This window comes from Natator depressus, chromosome 2, assembly GCF_965152275.1.
Source record: "Natator depressus isolate rNatDep1 chromosome 2, rNatDep2.hap1, whole genome shotgun sequence".
In the NCBI taxonomy this organism is placed as follows: domain Eukaryota; kingdom Metazoa; phylum Chordata; order Testudines; family Cheloniidae; genus Natator; species Natator depressus.
In genome coordinates, this window is record NC_134235.1 from 154,054,634 (window position 1) to 154,073,965 (window position 19,332).

The 19,332-nt window shown below is 44.6% G+C and overlaps 2 protein-coding genes across 3 annotated transcripts in view; both read left to right on the top strand.

The window, feature by feature from the left end:
• The window catches only part of BAG1 (BAG cochaperone 1), a 35,324-nt gene extending 23,098 nt beyond the window's left edge, over nt 1–12,226 (top strand). For both annotated transcript variants that reach the window (XM_074945170.1, XM_074945171.1), the window contains 2 exons: nt 3,883–3,945; nt 8,915–12,226. In XM_074945170.1, the coding sequence (XP_074801271.1) occupies nt 3,883–3,945; nt 8,915–9,004 (153 nt within the window). In that variant the 3' untranslated portion in view covers nt 9,005–12,226. The remainder of the gene's footprint in view (nt 1–3,882; nt 3,946–8,914) is intronic.
• Nucleotides 12,227–15,593: 3,367 nt separating this feature from the next.
• ZNF830 (zinc finger protein 830) overlaps nt 15,594–19,332 on the top strand; it is a 32,229-nt gene continuing 28,490 nt past the window's right edge. The window contains exons 1-2 of the mRNA XM_074945193.1: nt 15,594–15,747; nt 16,854–16,953. Coding sequence (XP_074801294.1) covers nt 15,623–15,747; nt 16,854–16,953 — 225 coding nt within the window. The 5' untranslated portion in view covers nt 15,594–15,622. The remainder of the gene's footprint in view (nt 15,748–16,853; nt 16,954–19,332) is intronic.

A 19,332-nucleotide genomic window follows, 5' to 3' on the forward strand; every position in this document is an offset into this window, starting at 1 on the left:
AGGAACAGTGTCTTCTTCTGGTAACCCGTATGAGAGCGTAGATTGTAAGGTATTGCAGACTGTTCCTGTACATCTTCTTCTGGAGTCAAAATTGACTCTGCGTTGTCCTGAGGTGGTGATTGTTTCTCTGGGGATGGTGCCTTCTTACACTGTGAAGCATGTATCCATGCTGCGATGCCAGATAGTTTAACAGCCGTCTATGTAGTAAGCAGTACCTGATGACGAGCCTTCCACTGGGGCTCCAAGGCGTGCTTTTGATAATGGCGCCGTACGTAGATCCAATCACCTGGCTCGAGGTTGTGGCAAGCGTCGGAGGTGGGTTCCGTGGGCCAGGCGGCTCGAACCTGTGAATGGAAGTGACTTACAGCTTGCATTAGTCCCTTGCAATACTGAAGGAGCGCACTGTGAGTCAAGTTCAAATCTGGAACGGGAGTAATGGTAGTCATAGCTCGCATAGGGCGTCCCATAACAATTTCAAAGGGACTTAATTTATTCCTTTGGGATGGAGTGGATCTCATGTCCATAAGGGCTAATGGTAAGGCTACTGGCCAGCTTAATCCTGTAGAGTCACAAATTTTAGCAAGCTTATTCTTAAGTACACCATTTCATCTTTCAACTGCACCTGCACTCTGTGGGTGGTAGGGACAGTGCAACAGATGTTTGATATGCAATATACGGTCCAGGTGTTGAACAAGTTGTCCAGTAAAATGTGTACCCCGATCACTGGACAGAGTAGCAGGAATTCCCTTGGCAGGCATAATATGATTTAACAAACATTTGGCAACAGACAGTGAGTCAGCCTTGCGACAAGGAAAGGCTTCAATCCAACCCTAGAATAAACATACCATAACAAAATAAATTCATATTGTTGACACTTAGGCATTTGTACAAAATCAAGTTGCCAATGCAAGAATGGTGCTTGAGGCAGGCCCCGGAACCCCTGGGCCACTTTTACAGGTTTACCGATATTCTGGCTTTGGCAAATGGTACAGGCTGCACAGTGGCAGGCTGCAAAAGAGCTAAAATGGGGGGGCCTACGATCCTGTCTTAGTTACAGCAGAGACCATCCCCTCCTTTCCAACATGCGAAACACCGTGTAGCAGGGCGGCCAGAGACTGGTAGAGTGAAAAGGGGGCTACAAAGGCACCAGTAGGTGAGCACCAAAAAGAATCAGGATGTAGAGAGCAACCCTGGGCAACCCAGGATTCTTTCTCGGTTTCTGGGGCAGAGTCTTGGAGCAGGGTGAGGTCAGTGAGGGACCAGGAGGGTAAGAGGCGAGCGGAGAACAAGGGAATCAGACATTTCGACTAGGCGCGCTGCAGCAGCCACAGCACGCAGGCAGGGGGGTAAGCCTTGGGCAACAGGGTCTAAAGTGGCAGAGAAATAAGCCACTGTGCGGTTCTTTTCTCCGTGCATCTGAGTGAGAACTCCAAGTGCACACCTAGATTGTTCGTGGCAGAAAAGGGTAAAAGGCTTAGAATACTCAGGCAGCCCTAAGGCAGGGGCAGAAGCCAAACCCTGTTTGAGGGAAACAAAGGCAGAATTGGCCTCAGGGGGCCACGGCATGGGGTCAGGCACAGAGAATCGCGAGAGTTCCTGGAGAGGTTTTGCAAGGGAGGCATATTGGGGAATCCATTGTCTGCAAAATCCAGCCATGCCTAAAATCTTCTGAACCTGGCGTGGGGAGCGGGGTCGGGGAAAGCTAAGGATAGCTTGGACGCGGGTGGGAGAAAGTTTCTGGGAGAGGAGAAAGCCAAGGTATGTGACAGAAGCTTGACAGAATTGTAGTTTAAAGCAAGAAGCTTTGTGACCCTTATTTGCTAGGGCAGTAAGGAGCACTAGAGTCAGTTTCAGAGGCAGACAATGAAGGGGAACAGAGGAGTAGTAGATCATCTATATATTGGACTAGTGTGGACCTGGACAGGAAAACAAGGTCAGCAAGGTCTCGGGCTAATGCTTGGGAAAAATATGACGGGCTTTCAGTATACCCCTGGGGCAGTGTGGTCCATGTGTACTGTTGCCCCTTGTAAGAAAAGGCAAACAGGAACTGGGAGTCAGGGTGAACCGGGACAGAAAAGAAAGCAGAGCACAAATCAACAACAGTAAAACGAGTTGCATCTGGTGGGATAGAAGCCAGAATCTTTGAGAGGGGCAAGTTTTGATTCTGTCCACCTATGATTTGCCTCTTCCCACCACTGCATGAAACAATCAACCTCTCCTTTTGCCAATTTAGTTTTAGGTTGGCCGAGTTTGTCTTTTAAGACATCTACTTGGTCTTTGTCCCAAGATCCTAACAGTGGCCACTGAATTTTGGGATTCTCCTGAGTTAGCCTAGACCATTTTTCCAGAAATTTACAGGAGTCCAGACTCTTCCTAAAATACATAAAATGAGCCAGCGTTCTTTTAGGGAACTGTTCCGACTTAGACGTCTGGTTATCCATACAGGAAGACTTTACACACCAATCACATAAGAAGGAAAGTCGGGTTCGTCAGAGCGATGCCTGGTGCAACACACAAAAGGAGCCCACAGGCTACTGCCTCAATCGCCCTTGCTTTCACACCAAGGGTTTTACCCAAGGCGCGGTGCGGCTGCGATTGTGCCGATTTCACTCACTCAGACCGTGGGGACAGGAACCCTTTGGTCAGTCGATCCCCGGACGGAGACGGTGCCCAGACTCAATCACACCACAGGGAGGACGGATAGACACAGAGACAAGACAGTCCTCAGTCCGGACAAAACACAGAAATAATTACCTGACCAGATTCCTGATGTCAGATCCCAGGATCCCAACCAGAACAGAGTGGGAACCAACAGGTTCGATGGTGTAGACTTCACTGTGGTCATGCACCCTTCCGTTCGGGCAGAGGACCGCTCGGGCCAAATGCCCAGGTGCCGGCTTGCCACGGCCATCCTAAGAACAGTCAGGAGTCACACGGCTGCAGTGAAGATGGTTGCCATCTCAGTGGAACCTCCAAATTGTCAAAGTCAGATTCAGGACTCACATAATTTGTCAGACCACTCTGTTTATTAGCAAAGCGCTTTGCCAGTGCACCCAGATATATGTGAGCCCCTCTCTGAGGCTCATGCTAACTTATTTATACAATTAAGCCAGAGCCAGTTTAACATAAGAGACAAAAGGAAGCAGAAACTGACAAATATACATACATATCTTATTTGCATACTAACGTTTACCAATCTCCTAGCTCAGTAGGAGCACTAAGTTAATTAGTTTGAGGACCCATTGTCTCACACTCCTTAATGTTTCTCTTCCTGACAACTATATTTCAACAAACCCTTCAAGTAGCATTTCTTTAATGAATTATAATTTCAATATAATTCATTCTACTTTCACATTATTCACCTACAGCTGTACCAGTTTTTCCTGTTACTTAACTTTATCCAAAACTGTACCACGTTAATGTCAATAAAAGCCCTGTTTAATGGCCCCCTCAAAAGTACAAAGCATTTAAAACTTGTTAAAACAGACACACAAACTCAGCTAGTGTAATAAATGTCATGAGCAGGGAAGTTGAAGCAATATAAATGAACAAAGGGATGGCCAACAGGAAACTTATGCCAGAAAACACCAATTCACATTTGTTAATTCCTGTGAATAAGCTTCAGAGAAGACCAGGCATGTAGCTTTAAATGGACTAGCTGTGCTACTGAACCTTTGTTACTTAGACTTTTGGAAATGGATTCCTTTGAATCCCAGTTTAAGTAGACATGCCATTATCAGGATGCTTGTTAAAAGGGTTCCACTGTGTAATTGAATGTGTGTGTGTGTGTATATATATATATATAATACAGATTTTTCCTTACGTTTTGTACATTGTTTTCAAGATGAACCAACCATCAAATTGTTCATTTATTTACTGCAGAATCTGCCGGAGAATTTCAGTGATTGCAAACTGAAAAAGAAGGGGTTGGTGAAAAAAGTTCAGGTGAGTCTTGCATTAAATAAATTTTGGGCACTTGCACAGCAGCAGTTTGTGTGATCTGCTAAAACAGGGGCGGGCAAACTTTTTGGCCTGAGGGCCACATCGGGTTTCCAAAATTGTATGGAGAGCCAGTTAAGGGAGGCTGTGTCTCCCCAAACAGCCAGGCCCGGCCACCGCCTCCTATCTGACCCCCCTGCTTCTTGCCCCCTGATAGCTTCCCTGGGACTCCTGCCCCATCCAACCCCCCTGTCCCCTGATGGCCCCCCGGGACTCCTGCCCTATCGACCACCCCCGGACTCCCCACCCCTGACTGTCCCCTGCTGCCCCATCCAACCCCCCCGCTCTCATTCCTGACTGCCCCCCAGGACCCCTGCCCCATCCAACCCCCCTGTTTCCCGCCCTCTGACCACTCCGACCCCTATCCACAGCCCCCGAACTCCCCTGCTCTCTATCCAACTCCCCCTGCCACCTGCCCCCTTTCCCCGCTGCCTGGAGCACCGGTGGCTGGTGGCGCTACAGCCGTGCCACCCAGAGCACCGGGTCAGACCGGGCTCTGCAGCCCTGCCTCCTGGAGCATTGCGCCAGCAGTGTGGCGCGCTGAGGCTGTGGGGGAGGGGGAAGAGCAGAGGAGGGGCCAGGGACTAGCCTCCTGGGCAGGAGCTCAGAGGCCGGACAGGAGGGTCTTGTGGGCCATATGTGGCCTGCGGGACGTAGTTTGCCCACCTCTGTGCTAAAATAAAAGGCCCAGGGTTAGAGCCCAGGAGATCCCTTGGATTTCCAGGCTTTGGCTGATCTCTTGTAGGGATGGGTTATCAAGCCTGTCTAAGAGCAGTAACGCACCAACATTTTATAAACTGATATAAAAAGGGATGGAGTTAGAGTTTATGTTGTTGTCAAATATTTACAAATTATGCTAGTGGTTGGTGCCCATGGCTGTATGATGGTGTGAAATCTGTTTGATTACCAGCAAGAAAAAACACTTCTCACTTTAGCTCTCCTGCATCTGTATGGGGTGCAGTAATGCAAGTGCAGACAGACGTGTATGCCATAAAAATAGCACCTTGGTAGACAGGTGAAAAAGGGTAGGAGTCAGAGTTCCCCATCAATTCGTATGAAACAGAGTTAGGATATTTGTGTTTTTTTTCTTTTATATAATATTTACTTTGCTATGACCTGAGCTCCTTTACCTCAAGAATGAAAGCTGTGTTAGAGAAGAAATATGCTGGGTAAATACTTTTTTGTTCCTATTGTGTGTTGCTTACACAGTTATCCCCAGATTACGCTTCTTTCAATATGAAGTCATAGTGGAGTTCTCTTACTAGAATCTTAACCCCTCCAGAAAAAAAGAGAATGGCACCTGTAGGTAGGCGATGCTGCTGCTGCTGTTTTAAATTGTATTACAATAGCACCAGTCGCAGATTGGAGTCCCATCCTGGCAGGTATTGTACAGACATGACCTAAAAAGACAGTCCTGCCCTAAAGAACTTAAAAACTTAGTACACAACAGATGGATGAAACAAACAGATGGGGAAAGTTAATTCTGGCCAAATAAATATTCTGTAGTCCTACTAGTGCTGATATAGGTTCTCCACCTGCGAGGGCAGTAGACCATGCCTTCTGTGGGGCATATATGAGCCAGCAACCTGTCTTCTCTGGTAATGCTGCAATTAGAGCAGTTACAATGCACAAAGTGTGAATACTAAAAGCTTCTGTTAATGAATCAGCGTGCGTTCTGTATATGGCATTAAAAACTTCTGGCAGGTGACTCTTCATAAAATGTGCATGAATTAAGAAAAGAGTTTTATATGTTACAGAGGAAGCTCTTTCTTAGGCCTCAGTCCTGGAAGCTGTTCCATGCAGACATACCCCATTGCTCATGCAGAGCCCCACTGAAGTCAGTGGGGCTTTGTGCAGGATATCATATGTGCTTTGAGTTGCAGGATCAGGGCCTAAGGCTGTAAGCTCTCGAGCAGAGATCAGGACTATCCATGTGCTTATATAGGCCTAGCACAATTGGTTCCCAGTTTTATTGGGGTCTCTAATTGCTACTGTAATATAAATAATATAACATTAAAAAGTAAGTATGCACTTTAATTGCTAAAATTAGTCAATTAAACCTGATACAAATACAGTGAAACTAAGTGAACTACCGATTTTATCTACAAGGCAGACAAGTTTCCATGTTCCACATCCACTAGAATAGTAGTGTTCTCAGTGGTGCCCACAAACCTCTCTGGCACCTGATCCTCCCAATGGTGTAAGAGTTTCAGTTTGCAGTATAAAATGGACAGCAGCTGTTTGATTTGGCCTACTACCCTGTGTGGTCCATTAATTTAATGACAGGGAGTTCTGTAAAGTTTATAGAAGAATGCATTTGTTAGTGACTGGCTTTATTGATGTGAGGCACCCAAGTGCTGATTGACCCTATTAAATTTTTAAATACATAAAATTAACATGCTTTGCTACATGCTTTATTGTGTGCATTCAGCTATATTACAATATTTAAATAGCTGTATTACAATAATGGTAAATATGAAACTCTGCCTCAAAGAGGGTCCTGGGAGGAGGATTATATCTTCCACCAGGCCAGTGGTTCTCTGTGGTGTAATATCAGTCTGTTTCTATAGAACAGGCGAGTTTTAAGGCTGCCAGTCTCCCTGTTGACTCCCTTCACCTCTTGTGGGGGATACAAGACTGCTTTTGGGACTGTGAGGGACTTGGAGCTGCTGTGTAATTCATGAATGTTACATGTTTTGCTGCTGTAATGTGGTTTGCTATTTGATTACAAAGGCTTAATTAAAGCAGGTGTTGGTTGTTCTTATGCAGGAAAGAGAACAATAGCTTCAAGTAACCACCCACTTATTCATTTGAACCACAATACTAGACCCATTTGCTTTGACGGCCCCCCTCTGACTGACATCCCTGCCCCATGCAGCTCCAGGGACCAGTTTGTCAAGAAGGGTGAAGGGGAATCACAAGTTGTAAACCCAGGGGAACCTAAGACATAGGGTTTCTGGGGGGATAAAAGTGACATCTGTGGCTGGGAGGGAGTTGTTGACAGGGACTGTCTGCTAGGAGCAGGCTGACATGGGGTACATCTACACTAAAGCAGGACAGCTACAGCACTGCAGCTGTGCCGCTGTAACCGCTTACATCCGTGGAAGGGGTTTTCCCATCAATGCAAGTAATCCATCTCCCTGAGAAGCAGTAGCAAGGTTGATGGAAGAATCCTTCCATTGCACTAGCCACATCTACACTAGGGGATAGGTTAACCTAACTTCATTGCTCAGTGCATGACATTTTTGTAGTTTTAGATGTAGATTGGGCCATAGACATGCCCTGCATAGGGAGTCTGATGCAGTTGGGCCTTCCAGAGATAGACTTGCATATAGACTGCTTCATTGTTCTACAGAGACAAGGTGGGCACGGTAATGTCTTTTATCAGACCAATTTCTGTTGGTGAGACAAGCTTTCGAGCTACACAGCTCTTCTTCAGGACTCAGCCTTGTCTCTCTAATATCATGGGACCAGGAAGGCTACACCAGCACTGAAAACAAAGGACGTGATTGTTTTACAGTCTTTTCTCTCTTGTTTTGCTGTGTCCCTGCTGTTCAGCTTAACCAATACTTTGTACTTTTCCATTGTATTAACCGCTGGTTACAGCTTCTGAAGAAAGACTTGCAGGTGTGAAGCCCAGCTGGGCCTGCTGAGCAGCCATGGTTGGTACACAGGGGGCTGGAGCCAGAGACCCAGTCTAAGAGCAGAGAATCATGGGATTCTAGTCGTGAACTGTGACAGGGACCATAAGCTCTTACCTGCTCTCTGATGGGCAATAAGTAGACACCCTATTCAGTTGGTATTTGATGAGATGTGAGAGCTCACAGTCGTGGGTGAGAACCATACACTGGTTGGGGTATCCCTTACTGAATATTTTAGGGTGATAACGAACTACCACTTTGAGTTGGGAAGGGAATCCCATCATCCCCTTTCTGCACATGGCTGCCCAGCGTGAGACATGGGGTTCAGTTTCCCCCAGAGCACAGGTTTGCGAAGTGCTTTTTTCGTTTTATTGCTGTGCCCCCCGTTCTCCAAAGAAGTCACATCAACATGGCCTCCTTCCCCTGCCCCTGCAAACTCCTGCCCATCAGGGACAGAAAGTGAGTCAATGAGAGGAATGGGTGGGCTCATGCCTAGGGTAGCAGTTGGATCTGGCTGGGTCCATCCCCAGAGGAGCCCAAGGCAGCACGAAGCAGACCAATGCTTGTCTTCCACCCCCTTGCCCAGAGCATCTCGCTGCCACAGGCTGTCTGAGGTAGGGTAAGGCAGCAGAGGGGAAATCAGCAGATTGCTGTCAGGGCATGCCTTTACTCCCTACCACCACCGTTGGAGACTCCCTGCATGCTGTTCCCATTGCTGCCCTGCACTGGCCCAGACAGCTAAGTGGCCGAAGTCCCATCCCCCACCCACCAGTTTGAAAACCAGTGCCCTAGAGCATTTGGGAGATGTAAGATTTGTAGGTTTAATGAAGGTTGCTTAGTTTGGTTTGATACAGCTTTCAGTGGACAGGAATTCTTTGCAGTATTGGTGCAAGTACAGAGACATGTTGAGCTGTACGTGAGAAAACAGGAAAGGGGATTTACAGTTAATAGGCCATATCCCCCCTCCCCCCCATTGCTGATTGGTGATGCTAAATATTATTGGCCTGGTGGCACTTTGCTGTCCTCATTGAGCTGATTTATTAGATTTCTACTGGGTAATGGATGAAGTGAATTTTCTGTTCACTTACTTAATAAGCTCTAGCAAAAGTGGTGGCCATTTTTGAACCGAGAAGAAACTGTGGAGTTGTCTTTTACCTCCAACTTCATGGTGGGAGCACTGTCATTTTAAAAAAAAAATCTTATTCTTGGGGAAATAGTTTATCACTCCACAGTAATTCTCATATTTAACTTTTGTTTGTGTTTTTTATTTTCAGGGTTTTCTTGCCCAGTGTGACACAGTTGAAGGAAGTATTGGTCAAGAAATGGATAAGCTACAATCAAAGAACTTGGCACTGGCAGAATGAGGCATCTCTCAATAAATAGGAGAAATAATTGCTCTGTGAGCAAGAAGAAAAGTTTGCTCTTTGTTTTGGAGCACATATTCAGCTTCTTTTTTTCTTTAAAGCCCAGTCTGTTTAGACTGGTACTAGTCAATCATTACTTGCTGGTTGTCACATTTACCACTCACTCAAAGTTGTTCTTTTCAAAAGAAAACAATCCTCCCTGAAGAAATACAGAAGTGTCTTTGTGGTGGATGGTTATGCATGTTTTAGTTAACTAAATACTATAGTACATTATACAATTCCAAGAGGTGGGCAACTTTGGACCACTGTTTTCTTTTTACAAGGACACTATTGTTAAATTGTTCGTTTTTCTCTACTCTCACATTTTCTCACATTATGTCATCAAAATTATTTATAGCTCAAAAGACAAGTTTGGAAAACCATACAAGTGACATAGGTTGCATCTGTAGGACTTTAATTTGACTGAAAAAGGCAGGTTGATACAATAGTTGGGACATCTAGCATTCTAGTAGAACATTTAGAGCAATAAATAGTATCACACATCTATACCTATTTAACACTTGTATGTGTTCATAAATATAGGAAAACTTGACTACAGTGGAGGTTGTAACTATTTTAGCCTTAAACTGCCTAAATAAATGGAACGTACTGTAAAATGTATGGTACTTAATTTAACTAGTGTTTAAATTTCAGTGAACACCTTGGCACTTTTTTCGTTATACATATTTCTGATATACTGTGTATAAAGCATGTATATGTTTTCTGTGGTATACTCTCCTTTTGAGTAATGGTGTGAAATGGAACTGGATAATTCATACTGCTTAGACAGGAAGTGGTCAGTCCAATCAAGCTCTGAGAATGGAGATATTTTATCATAGTATTTTTTGACTATGTGTTTCACTGAGTTGCTGTATTTTACAGAAAATTGCAATTGATAATGTCTATTACCTTGAGAATTAGTGGATGAATATTTATTAATCTATAATGTGTATTACAAAGTGAAATTTCAAAACAGAGGTTTAAAAATGTCCTGCCATTGTTAGCATCTCCATAATGAGAGCTGCCATTTCACTACTACTTTTACTAGGAAAGCATTCATCAATAAGCACTTGATCTGGTGGCAAGCCAAGGACCCTCAACTTACATTAGACTTTGTGGAAGTTAGGGGTGTTCTGGATCGCTTGCCAGATAAGTGCATGAGAATCTCTGTGTTTTTATAGTTGTTTTAAGGTAAATTCCCTTTACCAGAAAAAAAAAATTGAAAATGTAAGTGTTGATCATATTTCAATACAGTTAAATAATTCCTAATAAAATAACGGACCTCAAAATAGTGGCAGTCCTCCAACATTTCTCCTGCAGTCATAATCAGAGAACTTCCAGAGTGTCACAATCTGGTATTAGATGGGCAATATGGTAGCTCTATTGCTTTTTAAAAATTACTAGTTTTTGTTGTAAAGAAAGTTTTAAAAAATTAGATGTTATATTATACCAAATATAACTAGATGAGGTGACCATATTTTCAGTTAAATTGGACTTTTCTGTTAAATTGCAGTATTCCTTTAAAGTTGTAATAGTTTTCAATATTACACCCAATGGTCATGCTCTATAAAAGTCTGCAGTAGGCTGAAACTTGACAAACAAGTTCTTGGCTTAAAATGAATGTATTTTGTTTCTCATTACAAATTTTTAGGAAGAGCTGTTTTTAAGGTAGGAAGTAATTATATTCGTGATTAGGAATGTGATACCAGCTTTCAGTGCTAGCACTGTGGTCATGCTATGTTTGCCTGGGACTGCAGTGCTATTGAGAGGAGCAGACTTATATCCATTCCAGTGATGCCCCGGTTCAGGGCAGCAAATACTGCTTCTGGGCCAGATCCTGATACCATTTAATCCAATGGCAAAACTCTCACTGAATTCAATGGGTGCAGGATCAGCCTCTTATCAAGTGAGGAATTAGTCCTCGCCTGCTCTAAACATTTATTTTACATTTAGTAAACTTTCAGGAGTGTGTGTAGCATAGAAGTGTTTCCCTGTGAGCAGAGCTGGGCAGGGCAGGTTAGATATAACTGCTGCTCCTTAGTAGTTCTTTAATCTGGGGAAAAAACAGTGCAATCTTTGTGGTGTTTATGAGCAGTCATCACAGTTCTGCTATAATAGGCAAAGGCTTTCAGTTAATGTAATAAAAGTGAAACCTATTAAGATTGCATCTTAAAATGTCATTGCTGCTTGTATAATTCAAAAGAACATGGATATTTGTTGTATCTTTTTTGCCAATATATTATGCACTGAAAATTTATTTTGATAACCAAATCTAAAAATGAGTTAATTCATTTGGGAAAATTAATGACTTTGCATGTAGAAAGTTTTCCCCAAGGATTTTTAGTGTGGATTGACTGACTAATAGTAGTTTCCCAAATATGAAAGATTTATATCTGGTTTTTCCACAATCATGGCCTTAATCTTTGGCAAAAAAATCATTTTCAATATTTGAAAAAAGTGCAGTGGACTACTGCTGAGGAAGAGAGGGCAGAAAATGGGAATTTTTAAAATCAATGGAAATTTTGAAAGCTAAAACATGAATTCAGAACTCAAATTTAAGCAATACTGTTTTGTTAATTATACGGGATAAGCACATTTCCCATTCAGTTATTGAATCCATTTTTCCTTCCTGTCTTAAAAACAAAACACAGCACTTTTTCACCCCCTGCCATCTCAATAAAAGATAAACATGTTCTTTGTCTTTTCATTAGCCTCATTTTTCTCAACACCTCCCTCATTTGCTGTATTACTTTGGAACTATTTGCATGTTTCAAGCTAACATTCCTATAATGTCTTTCATAAAAGACAACTTGTAAATTGGAGTAAAAACCACACCTTCACCCCCTAACTCCCTTCCTCAAGTCCCCTTTTGGCTGCAATGTGGTGCAAACAAAAACTAACATTCTTAGAGCTGCAAAATCTCAGAATTATAGAACATCTTGCTCCTTATTGTTTGAGTAACTTAAAATATCAAACTTTTAGTGGTATTCTCTTTGACCCAAGTCCTGCTGTTAGTCTCAGTGATGTAAATCTGGAATAATTCCTTTTACTTCATTGGAGTTACTCCCAATTTGCAGTGGCCCATGTGGCAGTACAGAATTTGGGTTGATATTTTTATTTAACTTATTGTGCTACAGTAAATGAAGGGGAAAAAGGAAAATAAAATACGGAAAATATAATCAATTTCTTTGTTGCTTGTCTGATCATTGTGGTGTATAGTACAGAAATTCTGCGGATTAATCCATTCCCTGTTGACTGTACTTTAATATACAATAACACCATTCTATGGTAAGTTATCGAGAATTTAATATAATGAAGTTAAAATACTACTTGTGGATATTTGATACCATGGCACACATCTTCCGATAATGATGTATGTAATTAAGAATTATGTTTCACTTAATGAGGCTGGCATGGAAGATATGGACAACCTCTTCTCCCTTCCCCCTCTCCCCACCAAACACTTATAGAAGGAAGAAGCAGTAATAGATTTAAAGCCCAGTAACTTCTGGGGCTAAAAACAGATGTAATATTTTACTGGAAAGCTAGTGATACTTGTAAAAATGTTTATTCATAGCTTAAGCTTCTCAGTAGGAGCATTCAAAACAATTTCAGACTGTTTCAGGCCAATGGCTCCAACCAATGTTATAACCTAACTCCTCTAAATAACTCTTTGACTTTTTTGAATTCAGTCTCTCAGGCAAAATGCTGAGGGGGGGGTTTGCATAGACACAGGTGAACTGCAAAGGAAAGTGACTTAATCTACAGCTTCATAACAGAAAATTGGTGATCTCAGCTGTAGGGGAGAAAGGCAGTCTCTGAGGTGGCCAGCAGACAACCCAACATACAACCATACAGAATACAAATGTCACCACCTTGAGTTGCATGAAGAAGCAAAAATGAAGCCAGTGAAACATGGAACACAGATCTAATGTTTTCACCATGGAGACCTCTGCTAATAATGTTCTGCCTTAGACAGTGCTTCAAGATGGTCCAAGATAAGTGGCTACAATGTGGAGGTGACACATACATTTAAGTAACGTCCACACAGGAGAAAGGAGGACATACCCTTCTATCTGAGTGCAAATGGGAAGAAGCATTCTTGGCCTCTGCTGGTAACTAGGCTTACCCTAGCTAACCTCTACTTCACAAATGTAGACTTTTCCCTAAAAGGAAATTGCTACAACCCCAGCCAGTTCTTCTGGAGACTTCCTTCTGCTTACCAACCGCTCTTCCATCTTGTGCTCATTTAGTGTCAGACGCTTCTCAGAAGCCTGTCACATTGTAGCCTGGTGGGCTAGCTTACCTCTATTATATTCTCTACTTTGCATTATATTCTGCTTTATTATATTCAGTAGTAATGCAAGGAACTACAGGCTTGTATCCTGTAAGACACTGGCTTCAGCAGTTAGCATGAGGCTTGAGACCTATGATCTCTGGCATAGATAAACTTAGGTAACCCATAAGTTTTGGGGAACTGGAAGTAGAATGTAAGAGGGAATTTTGTCCATAATGACATCAGCCAACCATAGAAACATGAACTAAGATCAGCTTCTGGAATGTTTTGGACGGAACATCCAACTGCAAGAGTATCATGGCAATGAATTGATGTATATGATAATCGGGTGAAATCAAAAATATATTAACCTATAGAAAAAAAATACCTTAACATTGGTAAGGGGAGGAAATTCAAATCAGGAACAGGGGAGACCAAACCTCTTCCACCCCTTTTCCATGGTTTGATTTTTGAAAACAGCTGGGCAGCTAACCCCAGGCCAAGCCAGGGGAAAGAGTAAAGGGGTGCCGAAATCAAGCTAGCTCCACCTTTGATCCTGTAGTAAGGCTTCATCGCTGGAGGTACGGTGACCCTCGCCCCCCTGGGGCACATGGTCCGGCCCTATCCCATTCCACCCCACCTTCCATCTGTGAGGGCCTCCCCCACCCTACCCGCTTCATTAGCCATCTTTCCCTGCATCACAGGGTGGGCTACCTACCACGGAGCTGCGAAAAATACATTTGGATAAAATCAAGCCCTGACTAATGTGCTGTTCTCTCCAAAGTGCACCTGGCTTTAGCAAAGTATTCAGTTAGCCTCCGCAAACTTCTTTTCCTCACCTGCAGATTATAGTGATCTCAGCCTAAGAAGCCCTGGAATGCCCCTTCTGTGGACATGCTTAATTAAGATGTAATGACATCGACTTGGTGTGCAAAAAAATGTAGGACGAAGAGCACTGAATGGATTTCATTAACACTATTGAGCTGCTTGGTAGGGTTGCCAGGCATCCGGTTTTGGACTAGAACACCCTGTCGAAAAGGGACTCTGGTGGCTCGCTGCTAAAAGTCCAGTTGGCCACAGCGGCCAGCTCTGCGTGGCTCCTGGAAGCGGCGACATGTCCCTCTGGCTCCGGCTGGGAACCACGGCCACTGGGAGCTGCGCGGGCAGTGCCTGCTTACAGGTGCAGCATTCAGAGTCCCCCGGTAGCCCGTGTGCCTAGGAGCCAGAGGGACACGTCGTCGCTTCCGGGGAGCTGCCTGAAGTAAGCGCCGCCCAGCGCCTGCACCCCTCACCCAGTCCTGGATCCCAACCCCCTGCCCCAGTCTGGAGCTTCCTCCTGCACCCCAAAGCCCTCATCCCTGGCCCCACCCCAGAGCCCACACCCCCAGCTGGAGCCCTTGCTCCCACCCCCACCTGAAGCCCCCTCCCACACCCTGAACCCCTCATTTCTGGCCCCACCCTGGATCCTGCACCTCCAGCCCAGACCCCGCACCCCCGCCCACGCTCCAAGCTGCTGGCCCAGCCAGGAGTCGCCTCCCACACTCCGAACCCCTTGGCCCCACCCCTCAGCCCGGAGCCCCCTCCTGCACCACCCTGGAGCCCTCACCTCCTCCCGCGTCCCAGCGCTCTGCCCAGCCCGGTGAACGTGCGTGAGGGGGGCGGGGAAAAGGGAGGGACGGAAGGGGGTGGGGTCTCTGAGAAGGGGCGGGGCAAGGGTGTTCGCTTTTGGCAACCCGACGCCAGCCCCCGGCCCCAGCCCCGTGAGGGTGGGGGAGAGAGAGCCACCGACGGAGGGGGAATTCAGTGGGCAGGGGGCGGGGCCTGGGGGAAGGGGCGGGGCTAGACGGTCAGTCTGGTGAGGTGAGAAAGTTGGCCACGCTGCCGTGGACTGGGCGGGGTCGGTGCCTTGGAGCAGGGGGCGCCGGGGCAGGGGCGGTTTTGCGTAATCGGCAAGTTGGCAACCGGACTTGTGAATGACGCTGCGACTGGACACGTGGGCGACGTCTGTCGCTGACGGTCCCTGTAAGGGGCAGTGAACGTCGCTGGAGTCGTCACTTCCACGCTTTCTGGCAGGGGAAACCGCAAAGCCACGACGTCCCTTGACAGAGGAGCGAAACGGGACCAAGGGGCGGGGCCTATGCGCAGCCCCGCCCCCACGCTGGAACAGGGGTCGATCGCCTCCGCCTCGCTCCAGGTTCTGGCCTCGCCCCCTTCGCCTAGCGCGAGACCTTTGGCAGGGGAAGGGGGCGGGGCTTAGCGGCTCCTAAAACGGAAGTGGCGGCGGGGGGCATTTCCGGGGCAAGATGGCGGCGGCGGCGGGGCCGGGCTCGGAGCGGAAGCTGGTGCAGCAGGACGAGCTGCGGCGGCTCATGCGGGAGAAGCAGCGACAAAGTGCCGGGAAGAAGCGAATCGAGGCGCCGTTCGCTAAATATCCTTTCCCGGCCCTCCCCGGCCTGCCCCGGAGGTTCAGCGGCCTCGCGTCAATAGCGCTGAGACCGCCGGGGGCTGGTGCCGGGCGGGGGGGACTCTACCTTCCGCCCCCCGCGCTCTTAGTAATAAAAATAACGAAGATCCCACCCAGACTCAGGGTCCCGCTTGCCCCGGCCTCCCTCCAGTCCGCCCGGGCCGCTGCACGGCGGACTGTGGCTCTGGCTGCCCCGCGCTGGGTCGGGAACAGGTCCGGACTCCTCTGGGTTCCCGGGGAAAGCCCCGCGTTTGCGATGCTCCCCTCGTGCCCGAACCAGAGAAACCCTCGCAAACGTTCCTGGACTCGCGCCCCCCCCCCGCCCCCCCGGGGACAGTGAGCGGCGCACAGTCGCCGCGTGAGGGGCTGGTTTCCTTAGCCGTGTGGTGAAGATCTGGAGGGATTGTTACACCCCAGGAGGAAAACCTCCCTTACTTCTGTTCGTTTATGCTTTGCCCTTAACCAGCTGGGACAGTGAAGCTGCCAGTCAGTGTCACCTTTCCTTAGTCATAGGCCCTCATCCTGCATCACCGTCTGCAAGCACTGGCCCCGTCTGACATCTCATTAAAATCCGGGCAGCTCTGCCCCAGTGCAGGGGTCTGTGCTATTGGATCATGATATAGAATGAACGCTGTTAATTAGTACATTATAAATCTTGTCTACTTGAAGGCATCACAAATATTTTGAAATTACACACTATTCTTGTACCATTTAATGTTCTGGTAGTCCTCCTGCAATGGCACAGTGTCTCCTAAACTTCATCGGTTCATGTACCATCTTACAGTATTATTTTGAAATGAATGGATGGTACACCAGTGGTAACACAATTTGGACACTCCTGCCTAACACAATATAGTGTTTTGCTTATAAATTGAAACCCTTCTTTCATGATAAAACCCTGAAACATAATAGTAATGGAATGTTTTTAAGAATACTTAAGCTGTGGGCTTCACTTCCTCAGCATCCCTTTGAAAATAGTGTTTTAAAAGTGTCTACAAATTGGAATTTCAGAATTATAATTTTGAGGGTTATGTATGATCTTGAAATATTTCCTCAACTTAAAAATGTACATATAATCGTTTGGGGCACTTAAGCTGTACTTTGTGCAACACCCAGATTAAGGGTGAACTTCTGTGGCAAACGCACATACTAGGGAAACAACACAAAGAGGTAAGACTTTGACAATATAACAAGATTTATGAGAACAATTTGTAATCTTTGTGTTTGTGTAACTTGTACAGATTCTAGATTAGATAGCAGATGTGATGATGGGAACTTGTACCATTTAAAAAAATTGTGCATTGATGAAGTGATAGTGGCACTCCATCTTTTGGGGGAGTGAGCCATCAAGGCAAGTCATACATGCAGGTGTTTAATAGCTATTAGAACATTTACAGGGCCATATATGGAATCTATTTGCAAATTGTCAGTAGGTTTCTATTTGTAACTTAGGGTAATGTCTATGTTTCAATAAGTGGTCCATGTCAGCAAACTTGAGATCAGCTTCAGGACTATAAAATTGCAGTGTAGATGCACGAGCTGGAGCCCAAGCCTGAATATCTATATTGCAATTTTATGGCCCCGCATGCCCGAGTCAGCTGACACTGGGCCAGATACCGGTATTTTTTTGCATTATAGATATACCCTTGGAGACATTTTCTGTAATTTTAAAATGTAAACATCTGTTTAATAATGTGTCAAGTTAGCTGAACTCCCAGGTGATAGGTACTTGATTTTGTCAGGGGTATTGTCAAGGTACATTCACCCTAGGAAAAATGGTGGGTGTGGTTTTTTTTGTTTTTTTAAACAGGTGTTCGCTGATACAGTGATTTGGTAAAATCCTAGTGTGGGCAAGGCAGCTTGTTTGTTTTGTTTTTTTTCCATGTATGCTAGCAGGTGTGCCTCATGGATATCTTGACCTGCTAACACATCTGAAAATTACAAGCTGCCTTGTCAATACTAGGATTTTAGCATGTATTTATTGCTTTGTGTTAACTAGCATGTGGTTTAAAAAAAAACTTTTTTTTTTAAGTGAAGGCAAAGCCTTAGTGAAGCAAGGAGCTGGGTCTTATATTGGTGGAGTGCTAGTAATTGATGGCTTTAGACTCTGTCTTGGATATAATTTTTAAATGCATTTTTTTTCAAGTCTGTCTTGTACGAATCAAAACAGCTACTACTGTTTTATAGAAAATTCAGAGATTAAACTAGGTAGTTCAAATACCATGAATAAGCCTGTATGGAAGTTATGGATTCTTTGATTCATCTCTTTAAACAGAATATATCAATAACTGTGTGACTTTTGGTGACTACTGCATATGTGTGTTGAGTAGTCATGATTGAACAAATTTCACTGAGCTGGCACATGAGAAACTGGGTTGCATGGAAGGTAAAAATCTAAAGCTTAAAGAAATAGGTTGTCAGAGAGACACGGATTCTGTGATCTATTATCGTTTGGGTTTTTTTAAGTGAAAACTTACATAGCTGATGGTGTCTGTGCACTTCTGCTGCCTTTTCTGAGCAGAAAAGCAGCACTTAAGAGATAGCAGCAGGTTTCTCCTGTCTTCTCCTAGCACTACCTCTGCTGTGATGCTGAACTGTAGGTGCTGATGGTTTTAAACTATTAAACGTTAGTAAATCATTTTAAACTCTTACTTTAAATTCCCTTGTTTTGCAGTTAATACTTCTGGCTTTATCACTAATAAATGACTTACCTTTTCCTCCCCAAGATGAGACCGTGGTTTTTCACATAGCTTAACATGACAAACCACTAGCTCCAGTCATGAGTAAGTTGACTATCCTAAAATAAGTGCACCTGTTGCGGACTAGGTATATGCAAGACCAAGAAATAGGATGATGAATTTCAGGCTTCGGAAATTCAGACTTTCCCATGAACAGCCATGATTCTTGTAGCACTGTATCTGAGTTCTTGTTGCTGTCTAGAGTTTTTTTTTTTTTTTTCCCTGTTTGTCTTGTTTTTGCTGGGCCTCTTTTTTTTTTTTTTAATCTCACGATAGAATTTACAAATATTTTTTGTAATTGTGCAAAGGAGAGTGTAGTGGTCTAACTTCAGGTCTCTTGAACCTCTGTGAATAAGTTAAGGACTCTATTTAGAAGCTAGGATGTGGCTATATTGTAGCATAATTCTCATTTATAAACAAATTATGCTATATATGCATTGCAACTGGCAAATCTCACTAGCACCTAATGTGTTTAAAAAAGATCGAGACTTCAAGCACATCTTGTAGCAAGGCAGAAAAAACGAATTTATTTCCAATTTTTAAGAGGGTATGTACTAACAGATAATGGCATGTGAACAGATTAGAGAGATGCAGGAATATATAATTTGATAACATGTATAATTTGTGTTTTATACTTTTTTTAAATTTAATCCCAATCCTGTTGTGTAGATTTAAAAAAAAAAATACTGCTTTGAGTTTGATGTGATTGTTGTCTTGAGGTTTTAGAATGTAATGCATTGTTTTGGTACAGACTCTGACAGATATCTGAAATTCAAAACATTTTCCAACCCTATCTGTAGGGTTGAGTTAA